This window comes from Hyla sarda, chromosome 1, assembly GCF_029499605.1.
Source record: "Hyla sarda isolate aHylSar1 chromosome 1, aHylSar1.hap1, whole genome shotgun sequence".
Classification (NCBI taxonomy): Eukaryota; Metazoa; Chordata; class Amphibia; order Anura; family Hylidae; genus Hyla; species Hyla sarda.
In genome coordinates this window covers 316,151,586-316,164,056 of record NC_079189.1, presented here as the reverse complement: position 1 = coordinate 316,164,056, position 12,471 = coordinate 316,151,586, and the positions used below count along the sequence as shown (strand labels likewise).

Here is a 12,471-nt window from a genome sequence, read left to right as displayed (position 1 = left end):
AATATCCCTTTAAACATGGGTGACTTATTCTTAGAGTAGGCCATCACTATCAGTTTAAATAAAGGGGTAGCATCCTTCAGATCAGGTGGGGCCATCAATATCAGATCACGTGGGTCCAACTGCCAGTACCCTATTAATCAGCTGATTTAAAGGGCGGTAGTGTTGACACAAGCTGCTGTCTTCTCAGAGCTTACCAGGCATATTGCCATACACTTAGTAGTAGCAGCACCTGCTATTGTGCTCATTTATTTGAATGGTATGAGCTGCAACACAAGGTACAGCTGCTACAGGAGTGTACCTGGTAAGTGGTGAGGAGTCCATCAGTTTGATTTCCCCGTTATTCTTTAAAAATAAAAAGTTAATACATTTTAGAGAAGGGGAGAAGGATGGTGCAAATGTATGAGTTAAAACATTTTAGGCTTTAACTTACCAGGAGAATTTTGTGTGGGCGTAAACCGATCTGTTGCGTCAAAAAATTCCTCTTCAGAACTACTGTCACCAAAACCTGGTGGTGGGTCAAGTATAAGAGTTTCCACTTCCTTGTTGGTTTCAAGTTGGTAAGATTTATTCCACAGTTTAGCTTCTGATATTTGATCTTGTACACAGGTGCTCTCTGGGCTGCTAGGAATGTTTCTATCTACACTGCTGGCAGGGGAAACATTTGAACACAGACTGTAATACTCCATTACATTATTTTCTGTAAACTGACAGCCAAAGAAGCCTTGCAGATCATTGTCCTCTTTGCTGCCTGTATTTTTAGGAGATCTAGGAGATCTTGAAGTTTCCATCAAATCTGTAGCTGTATCTTCCCTAGTGTTAATCTGCTGCAAAAAACATAACAATGGATCTTGTTCATGGCAAACATTCCCTTTGAATTTCTGTTCAGGGTCATCAGTAAAGACGCCCTGGTCCTCTGCGGAGACATCTTTCAAAATTGGTGCATAAAACTGGAAAAACTCTGGCTTACTGGAGGAACATGTCTCTAAGTCATCTTCTTCCAGAGCATCAATTGAATCACTGGACCAACTGATTTTATAGCCTTGACTCTCTGTATTAGCAGAGTCTGAGTTTTCAGAAATGCTGTCTGTATCATTGACTGTACCATCACTGTGATCTTTCTGTTTAACTTCACTTTCCTTTTTTTCTTCATTTTGCTTAATATCACATCCATCTTCCCCATCTTCTTCTTCATCTTCTTCCTGCAAAGGTTTTATGTTTCGGGACTTTAAAAAGTGGAGATCTGAAGACAGGTCTTGTGAAGAATCCAGTTCTGAAGACTCTTCTGAGTCGCTGCATGCTCTAGATTCATAACCTTAAAGTAAACATAATGTTCATTATCAATTTATCATGTTAAATTTAATTATGAAAAATAATATTTTTTAGACAAAACATTCTTCATTGGACAAAAGTGACTAGGTGACCGTTCTACAGATGGAAAAGATTTAAGTCACCTCAAACACCAAAACAGCTCCAGTGTAAAATGTCTACTTTTTATCATAAAACTTTATCGAGTGGAATTTGATTGCAGAGCATGTTAGCCGTGTACCGAATCCATGCACAGCACAGACAGCGGCTGTAAGTCACATGACTGTTATACGTTCTCGGTCCCCTTACATTGATTGCTATTCTTAACCAAGTAGATTGCGCACCTTGGTTCCGAATAGCAATGAGTGTAAGAGGACCGAGAACGTATCTCAGTCATGTGACTTACAGTGCGTGGATTCCGGTACACGGAGAACATGCTCTGCAATCAAATTCCACTGGATAAAGTTTTATTGTAAGCAAAATTTTTAATTGTGCATCTCAGTATGTAGTTTATCTACTTACCTCTGATTGTGGTGCACAATATATCGGACGCACCATTTAGATGGTGCTTTCGAGGATGAATAAACATTGGGCAAATATTCAGAATGATTTCATGAAGCATAGCGTGTTTCACTATGTTTGTCTAAAACATGGGGGTAATATGAACGTTTTACATTTGCACATTGTTGAATGTATACCGGAGTATGTTCCCAATAGGTTTCAATTTCTAATTAACAGGGAATCATACTGGATTTTTAAATTTAACACTCTATATCCAAAGGGCTGAATGAAGGTATTTGGATCTGTGTGTATATATATCTGCATATATTTATGTGATATGTATATGCTTTTCGTGACATTTCTATATTTTGTGTTTTATTTGCTTTTCATGTTTATGATATGTAAATGGGGATTCACCCCCTTCCTGTAACGTGATAGTATGGATAGGTATTTTAGTTTGCTTCTTTTTTCATTGTACCCCATCAGACCAGTTTTAAAAACACGTTGTACTTTCTATCCTTTTATTAAATGTTTTTATTTTGGTCAGATTGACCCTCATTACTGGCAGCAAAACGGTACTCTAGGAGGTTGAGGTCTGGAGTTTCGTATTTAATATAGAAACATTATTTTTTTCTAATGTGTTTCTATTTTCTGTTTGTAATTTTTAAAATTTTATTTTTAATACATTATTAAGCTGGCAGCCATCTTGCCTGAGCCATTTTTTATAGCATCTAGAGATACTCTTTACAGCAAGCCACATTTACTTAGGCAACAATTAACAGGAACAATCCTACTGACATGAATGAGAAAGGTTTCTGGGAGTGCTCTGTAGCCATTGCAGAGATCATTCCATAGGGAATGGGAGGCTGAGCTGTGAACATCGATTGTCTTATCTATCTACTGGGAAAAAAAATCACAGAAAATGGGACAAAAATTACTCAAAACTCAGGTAAGACACCTATTCCCAATATGATGCAGATCAGCTACAATGCTATATAGGGGAAGTTGCACTCACACACATACTATTCATGAGGGAGGTAGCTACTTAGTATTATAGTTGCACACTAGTGTTGAGCGGCATAGGCCATATTCGAATTCGCGAATATTTGCGAATATATGGATGAATATTCGTTATATTCGCGAATATTCGCATATTCGTAATATTCTCGTTTTATTTTCGCATATGCGAATATTCGCGTGTGCGAAAATTAGCATATGCGAAAATGTTGTATATACAAAAATTAGCATATGCGAAAATGTGCATATGCAAATTTTCGTATATGCGAAAATACGCGCACCAGTCTCACACAGTAGTATTAGAGCCTTCTTACACCACATAAGCTGGAAGCAGAGAGGGATGATCACTGTGATGTGTACTGTTAAAAAAAAAAAAAAAAAAAATTGGAATATTTGTAATTACGAATATATAGCGCTATATTTGCGAATATTCGCGAAATCGCGAATATGCGATATTCGCAAATAAAATTTGAATTGCGAATATTCGCGAGCAACACTATTGCACACAGATAAGGCATATAAAGTGTGCCAGTTAAATGATAACGTGTAGTGCACCATGCTGACTTACAACATATTAGTGACGCCCATACAATTTGATCAGGTTTGCTGCCCAGCATATTATATGTGCACTGCCACAAAGCACTGGCACCTTTGGCTCCTGCAGCATCACACGGCCAGACCACATCATGAAAAAAAAATATATATATATATATTATATATATACACATATATATAGTGTGAGAAGTGTCAGGGATCGCCCTTTGCTGAGGGAAAGGGACACATGTTTGTCTTTATCCAAATCAGGCAAACAGCAGCAAGTTCATGCAATCTGACTCTTGGTCAGGTGTATTAGAATGGTTGCAAGCCAAATAAAAATAACAATACAGGGTACAAAAGAAAAGCCTTGCCTGTCCAGCACTAACTATACAAGTGATGACCCTCACTACCAGCTGGAGAGCTTCTCTCTTCTAACTAACAAAAACACTTTTAGCAACCTTTAATCACATGAGTCTCTCCACAGACAGGCATTCTGTGTCCTCAGCCAGAGAGAGATCTGACCTCCTGGCTTCTCTTTTATATCCACCCTCTCATTCACCTTAATCAATCACCTGGCAGGTGAGAGGCTCTGGAGTTACCTCACATAGGAAAGGAGCCTGGGAGAAATATACCTGCCTTCCACAACCAAACCTGCATGAGTGTCACAATAGACATACATACATATATATATATATATATATATATATATATATATATATATATATATATATGTATATGTATATATATATATACTCATATAATAAACATGAGGGAGGTATTAATTGATATTTATCTATCTACAGGTGTCAGCTTTAGCTGTACTCCTGTCTGTGATGATAAGGAGGAGACTTCTTGAACGTTTTGTAGCGAACAGGAAGTCTCAGCTTAATATTAGACCTAGTGACAAGAATAAAATCTGCAAGATTTCAGGATAGTAAATGGAAATTTAGAAAAGAACAGCACAGACATTTTTAATAAATATGTTTAACATATAAAAATATTTTAAAAAAAATAGGTCATATTCTGATGACACATTCCCTTTAAATTATAAAATGTTACTGTCTTCAGCTGCCATAACAGGGACCATAGGAGCTTACTGGATACCCTCTGTATATTAAAGCGTACCAAATTTTCAGGATAAGTTGTTGTGTGTAGTAGTAGCACTATTTTTGGTCATTATAAAACACATATAGCTTTTTTTTTTTTTTTTTTTTTTTTTGTACAACTTTTCTCTGCAGGCGTCATCTCTAATTTTCTACCAGTGGGTGAAGCCTAGCCTCTATCATGGCTCCCATACAATGCACACATAAAGCTCTTATATGGGAGGATTTATTAAAACCTATGTAGAGTAAGAGTGGAGCAGTTGCCCATTGTAACCAATAACATTTCTCAGAGGCCTTTTTAAATATGAAAGATGTAATCTGATTGATTGCTTTGGACAACTGCATCACTCTTCCATTACACACCTTTTTACTTTACTAATATTATAACTTATAGTAAGCTTGTGTAGTCTCTGTGCAGACTTTTTTGCATGTATCTTATTCTGTCTCTGCTCTCTGAACTCCCCTCCCCTCCAATGTCACTCCTTACCCCTTTCTGCTCTATAGAATAGACTTGGCAGAATGTAGCTGATCTCTCAGTGAGCTTCTAGTCAGTCTCGTAAACACAGTAAAGAATAAAGCTGTTTTGTTTTTTTCAAAGTGAATGGAAGTTTAGAAGTGAGGGTGAGAAAAGGAGCTTCATAAAAAATAAGCACTAAAATATGTTAAAAAGTGGTGGCCTGAACATGGTGCTGTGAGAATGCTCGTGGTGAGAGCTCCCAGCCTGCACATCTCATTTTTACCTCTTAGGACATCTCTAAAATGGGAGGAGTTCTAAATCTTCTGGGAAGAAGACTTCCTCGGGTCTCCCCTCTCCTCAACAATTCCTACAATCATATAGACTATGTCTTGGCTCAGCATAGCTCCCTGTCGTGGGTGACGGACGCCTCCATTGGGAAGATCCTATGGTCTGATCATAATCCTGTATTTTACTCTCTCACGGTTCCCTCCATGTCTCGTTCGGCATGATTTTGAAGGTTGAAAAATTTTTGCTTCTAGATACTGTGTGTGTTGTTTATCTTTCCCAGGCTGTCTACAATTTTGTTATTGATCATGCTACAGACACCACCTTGTCCCCTGTCTGCTGGGAGGACCTCAAATATGTTCTTAAGGGGGTGTTGATGAAACATGGCTCACAACTTAAACAGCAAAAGGCTTATGCCCTATGCTCTGCCCTTCTCCTCCCTCAAACTGGCCCACAAATGATCTCTCTCCCAATCGATTCTCCAGGATCTTGAACTTACCAGGTTGGAGGTGAAGAGTCTCCTTAAACCCTTAACCCCTTGGGGACGGAGCCCATTATGACCCTAAGGACAGGAGCATTTTTTGCAAATCTGACCACTGTCACTTTAAGCATTAATAACTCTGGGATGCTTTTACTTATAAATTTGATTCCGAGATCGTTTTTTCGTGACATATTCTACTTTATGGTAATGGTAAATTTTCGTCGATACTTGCATAATTTCTTGATGAAAAATTCAAAAATGTGATGAAAAATGTAAAAATTTTGCATTTTTCTAACTTTGAAGCTCTCTGCTTGTAAGGAAAATGGATATTCCAAATAAGTTATATTTTGATTCACATATACAATATGTCTACTTTATATTTGCATCATAAAGTTGACATGTTTTTACTTTTGGAAGACATCAGAGGGCTTCAAAGTTCAGCAGCAATTTTCCAATTTTTCACAAAATTTTCAAAATCGGAATTTTTCAGGGACCAGTTCAGTTTTGAAGTGGATTTGAAGGGCCTTCAAATTAGAAATACCCCACAAATGACCCCATTATAAAAACTGCACCCATCAAAGTATCCAAAATGACATTCAGTAAGTTTGTTAACCCTTTAGGTGTTTCACAGGAATAGCAGCAAAGTGAAGGAGAAAATTCTAAATCTTTATTTTTTACACTCGCATGTTCTTGTAGACCCAGTTATTTAATTTTTACAAGTGGTAATAGGAGAAAAAGCCCCCCAAAATTTGTAACACAATTTCTCTAGATTAAGGAAATACCTCATATGTGTATGTCAAGCGGGCGCAGTAGAGGACTCAGAAGGTAAGGAGCAACAATGGGATTTTGGAGATTGAATTTACCAGAAATGCTTTTTTGGGGGGGCATGTCACATTTAGGAAGCCCCTATGGTGCCAGAACAGCAGAAAAACCCCACATGGCATACCATTTTGGAAACTACACCCCTCAAGGCACGTAACAAGGGGTCCAGTGAGCCTTAACACCTCACAGGTGTTTGACGACTTTTCGTTAAAATCGGATGTGTAAAATTTTTCACTAAAGTGCAGTTTTTCCCCCAAATTTACAATTTTTACAAAAGGTAATGGGAGAAAATGCCCCCCAAAATTTGTAACCACATCTCTTCTGAGTATGGAAATACCCCATGTTAGGATGTAAAATGCTCTGTTGGTGCACTACAATGCTCAGAAGAGAAGGAGCGCCATTGAGCTTTTGGAAAGCGAATTTGTTTGGAATGGTAGTCAGGGGCCATGTGCGTTTACAAAGCCCCCCGTGGTGCCAGAACAGTGGACCCCCCCACATGTGACCCCATTTTAGAAACTACACCTCTCACAGAATTTAATAAGGGGTGCAGTGAGTATTTACACCCCACTGGCGTTTGACAGATCTTTGGAACAGTGGGCTGTGCAAATGAAAAATTAAATTTTTCATTAAATTAAATTTTTCATTTTCACGGACCACTGTTCCAAAAATCTTTCAGACACATGTGGGGCGTAAATGCTCACTGCACCCCTTAATACATTACATGAGGGGTGTATTTTCCAAAATGGGGTCACATGTGGGGGGGACCATTGTTCTGGCACTATGGGGGCTTTGTAAACACACGTGGCTTTCAATTCCGGACAAATTTTCTCTTCAAAATCCCAATGGCACTCCTTCTCTTCTGAGCATTGTAGTGCGCCAGCAGAGCACTTTACATCCACATATGGGGTATCTTCTTACTCAGAAGAAATGGGGTTACAAATTTTGGGGGGCTTTTTTTCCTATTTTCCCTTGTGAAAATGAAAAATTTAGGGTAACACCAGCATTTTAGTGAAAACTTTTTTTTTTTTTTTCATTTTCCCATCCAAATTTAATGAAAATTCATCAAACACCTGTGTGGTGTTAAGGCTCACTATACCCCTTGTCACGTTCCATGAGGGGTGTAGTTTCCAAAATGGGGTCACATGTGGGTATTTATGTTTTTACGTTTATGTCAGAACCGCTGTAAAATCAGCCACCCCTGTGCAAATCACCAATTTAGGCCTCAAATGTACATGGTGCGCTCTCACTCCTGAGCCTTGTTGTGCGCCCACAGAGCATTTTACGCCCACATATGGGGTATTTCCGTACTCAGGAGAAATTGCGTTACAAATTTTGGGGGTCTTTTTTTTCCTTTTACCACTTGTGAAAATAAAAAGTATGGGGCAACACCAGCATGTTAGTGTAAATAATTTTATTTTTTTACACTAACAGGCTGGTGTAGCCCCCAACTTTTCCTTTTCATAAGGGGTAAAAGGAGAAAAAGCCCTCCAAAATTTGTAGTGCAATTTCTCCCGAGTACGGAAATACCCCATATGTGCCCCTAAACTGTTTCCTTGAAATACGACAGGGCTCTGAAGTGAGAGAGCGCCATGCGCATTTGAGGACTAATTTAGGGATTGCATAGAGGTGGACATAGGGGTATTCTACACCAGTGATTCCCAAACAGGGTGCCTCCAGCTGTTGCTAAATTCCCAGCATGCCTGGACAGTCAGTGGCTGTCCAGAAATGCTGGGAGTTGTTGTTTTGCAACAGCTGGAGGCTCCGTTTTGGAAACATTGCCGCACGATAAGTTTTTCCTTTTTATTGGGGGGAACCGTATTGGGGTGTATATGTAGTGTTTTACTCTTTATTATGTGTTCGTTTAGTGTAGTGTTTTTAGGGTACATTCGCACTGGCGTGTTACGGTGAGTTTCCCGCTAGGAGTTTGCGCTGTGGCGAAAAATTTACCGCAGCCCAAACTTGAAGCAGGAAACTTACTGTAAACCTGCCCTTGTGAATGTACCCTGTACGTTCACATGGGGGGGGGGGGGGGGGCAAACCTCCAGCTGTTTCAAAACTACAACTCCCAGCATGTACTGACTGAGGAGTTGTACTTTTGCAACAGCTGGAGGCACACTGGTTGGAAAGCCTTCAGTTAGGTTCTGTTACCTAACTCAGTATTTTCCAACCAATGTGCCTCCAGCTATTGCAAAACTACAACTCCCAGCATGTACTGACAAGATCGCGCATGCTGGGAGTTGTACTTTTGCAACAGCTGGAGGCACACTGGTTGGAAAACATTCAGTTAGGTTCTGTTATCTAACTCAGTATTTTCCAACCAGTGTGCCTCCAGCTGTTGAAAAACTACAACTCCTAGCATCTACTGACAGACGGTGCATGCTGGGAGTTGTACTTTTGCATCAGCTGGAGGCACACTGGTTGGAAAACCTTCAGTAAGGTTCTGTTACCTAACTCAGTGTTTTCCAACCAGTGCGCCTCCAGCTGTTGCAAAACTACAACTCCCAGCATTTACTGATCGCCAAAGGGCATGCTGGGAGATGTAGTTATGCAATAGCTGGAGGTACGCAACTACAACACCCAGCATGCCAAGACAGCTGTTTGCTATTTGGGCATGCTGGGATTTGCAGTTTTGCAACATCTGGATGGCTACAGTTTATAGACCACTGCCCAGTGATCTCCAAACTGTGACCCTCCAGATGTTGGAAAACTACAAATCCCAACATGCCCAGACAGCAAAGAGCTGTTTGAGCATGCTAGGAGTAGTAGTTTTGCAAGATCTGGAAGGATACAGTTTAGAGACCACTGTATAGTGGACTCAAACTGCAGTCCTCCAGCTGTTGCAAAACTACATATTCCAGCATGCCCAAACAGCTGTCTGGGCATGCTGGGAGTTGTAGTTTTGCAACATCTGCAGGGCTACAGGTTAGAGACCACTGTAGCCCTCCAGATGTTGCTAGGCAACTTACCGGCTTCCGTCGGATCCAGGGAGCCATCCTCTTCTGCCTCACGACGTCGCCGCCCGCCGATCACCGTCGCCACCCGCCGATCACCGTCGCGCTGCTGCCTCCGGACGGGTAAGTGGACGTCAGCACCCGGTCCTCTTCGTTTCCCCGTTCTGCCCCGCCTATTGTGGGTAGGCAGGACGGGGAAAACGAAAGTTAACCCCCGCGCCCCTTATCTGCTATTGGTGGTCTCGTCTAGACCACCAATAGCAGGGATAGGAGGGGTGGCACCCCTGCCACCTCACTCCTATCCCTTCAGCGGGATCGTGGGTGTCTTAGACAACCGCGATCCCCCTTATATTCCGGGTCACCGCGTCACCATAGACCCGTAATGACCCGGAATCTGATTTTTTTTACACTTTGTGCAGCTGATCGGGTCATACTGTGATGCAGTACAAATGTATTGCAGCATAGTATAACCTGTAAACAGTACAGCCTGTGTAATCCAGCCTTTGGATGGATCTCGCAGGCTTCCGTAGCAGGCAGACAGGAGGTCATGCTCTCTCCTGCTGTCATAGCAACCAACGGCGACCTGCGATCATATCGAAGCGCCGCCATTGGTGAACAGGGGGCCACTGCTGCTGATCTCCCACGCTGCCCGTGGCAGTGAAGGAGATCACTAGGACGTATGGATATGTCCCAGCGCGTAAATGTGTCAGGTGCTGGGAGATATGCATATGTCCTATAGCGGGAAGGGGTTCAGGCCTGCTGGGACTGCCTTTTACAGGCTGGCCGGAGGGAATTCTATGAGTACAGTAATAAGAGTTGGCCAGAGCGTTGCAATCCAAACTTGCATTAAGACTCCATTAGGTTCATCTGTTCATGCTACTGGTGATATTCTCTCCAATTTGCATGCCTTTTTTTCTGATCTCTATAACCTCCCTCCCATGCCCGTTGCTCCCCCTCCTCCTTACCCTCTCTCCCCTTTCTTGTCCCTTCCTTCTGATAAATTGGAGCAATTGGAGGCTCCTTTCTTGGCTGAGGAATTATCCCCAGTGATAAAGGACCTTCCAAGGGGCAAGACCCCAGACCCAGATGGTTACATGGCTAAGTTCTTCAAAATCTTAGAGCCTTCTTTGTCCCCCTCTCATGCTTCTGCCTTTCAATTCTATCTCTCCTTTCCCGCCTGCCTCTTCCCTTGCACATGTTGTTGTACTCCCCAAACCAGGGAAGGACCTGCATATATGTGGGAGTTACTGCTCATCTCCTTTCTGAATATAGACTTATAGATTTATTCCAAATTACTAGCCGACCATCTTAACTCTATACTTCCTTCCCTTATCCATTTAGACCAGGTAGGCTTTGTGCCAGTAGAGGCAGCCCAGGGATAACACACTTAAGACTTTAGATATTATTCATCATGCCCACATGCAGATGATCCCTTTGATAGTCCTCTGTTTGACTATTGAGGAAGGGGTCATAGACTTACCTGTTAGTACCCTGAAATGCATCTTGTCTGAATATTGTTGTAAGACGCACTACTAATACTGCATACTTGTGTTGGCTACTAAAGGAATTCAGTTCCCAGCCTGACTACTACCGCAAGAATTCTTTCACACCCATCTACCTGTTGCGGAAATCACTCTACGTCACACGCCAGCATACTGAATGGAACTCCAGCACTGACTATTTGAGCTTCGGTACTTGTCACCTGCTAGCCACGATCTGAGACACTGGATGCCACAGCTCCACTCAAGCACAGCACTTATACTATCCTCTAGGTCCCTTGCTGCGGGACCAGCCACAGCTTTTGTTGATAGGTATCTGCACGAGACCAGGTGCTGGTAGGAGACCCGCGGCTTTCTTTGTAACACACTTACCGCTGCAGGAGTGACAACTACTATCCTGCCATCAGATCTCGGCATGGGATCAACTGCTGCCAGAGACATCCGCAACCTGTTGGATGAGAGGTACACTGTACCGGTGGTTTTACCATCTATCAATGCTGGATCAGATATTTGTAGCCAATTAAAAAAATTCTTGCTGAACTTTTATTACTAAGGGCAGTTGCCGAAGTATCAGATGCCGGACTATGAAACTATTAGTATAGTCTGTGTTGGTTCTAAAAATAGTTGTTTGAAAATTCTAACAAAACCATTTTTATTTTGTATTTTATTATAAGAAATGCAACAGAAGTGAACATTTTTAGTATTTTAATGTTAAAGTATCCTACCACAAGGGCCCTGTGCTAGGTTATTTAATATAGTATTTATTGTATATATTTTTAATAAACCATCTAAAGAACTTGAAGCACAGTCTCCTGATAAATTATTCATAATACACTAGTTTTTCCAACTATCTGGGGGAGTCCTTGAGGTTTGGATTTTGGCTTTTATTTAATTCTTATTTCTTGCACTTCAGGGTATTGGTGATTATCAAAAAGAGAAAAAAAGACGCAAGTCAGCTCACCATCAGTCTGTATAGGGATAGTAGCAGCATCACTGGAGTAGTCAGAAGCATGGAGTAGCTGTGGGCCATGTCCCACGTAGACAAAGGAGAAAAATGGTAGAAAATCCAGCTCCCGAAAACATTTGAAAAAGATTAAAAACTACAAACTTTATTAGATAAAAAAAAAAATTGGTAAAAAACACAACAGGTCACGTGAAAAGAAACTTGAAAAGGCTGACACGCTGAGTATTAGCCCTTAATCATGGCAATATTATAACATAAACTCACTGTATAAATAAATACCTTAGGTAAATGACGTTAAGTGCACATGTCAAACATAAAAGAGGAGGAGCATCACCTCGGCCAGAAACACAATGACGTGTATAATCACTAATGGGAAACATGAGTGTTCCAGACAACAGGGAAAGGCACCTAGAGACATATGTAGGCGAATGAAAAAACCCCGGTAATGTATGGCAAAGAAACAGTGCAAATACAAAGACATTATATCCGAAAGAATGTATGTATACAGTCTGGCATACCAAGATATCTAGAAAAGAAATATTAAATAGT

The 12,471-nt window shown here is 41.0% G+C and overlaps 1 protein-coding gene and 1 long non-coding RNA gene across 6 annotated transcripts in view; one reads left to right on the top strand and one right to left on the bottom strand.

The window, feature by feature from the left end:
- Positions 1-12,471, bottom strand: part of FRMPD1 (FERM and PDZ domain containing 1) — a 202,935-nt gene that overhangs the window by 3,923 nt on the left and 186,541 nt on the right. For all 3 annotated transcript variants that reach the window (XM_056518316.1, XM_056518318.1, XM_056518317.1), the window contains exon 15: positions 431-1,312. In XM_056518316.1, the coding sequence (XP_056374291.1) occupies positions 431-1,312 (882 nt within the window). The remainder of the gene's footprint in view (positions 1-430; positions 1,313-12,471) is intronic.
- LOC130272499 (uncharacterized) overlaps positions 1-12,471 on the top strand; it is a 69,576-nt gene that overhangs the window by 49,956 nt on the left and 7,149 nt on the right. The window contains exon 4 of one of the 3 annotated variants that reach the window (XR_008843578.1): positions 1,208-1,322. The exons of 1 other annotated variant lie outside the window; for it this stretch is intronic. This is a non-coding gene — a long non-coding RNA (uncharacterized LOC130272499). Of the gene's footprint in view, positions 1-886; positions 1,025-1,207; positions 1,323-12,471 lie in introns of those variants that run through there. One more of the 3 variants, XR_008843577.1, reaches the window with a different exon arrangement.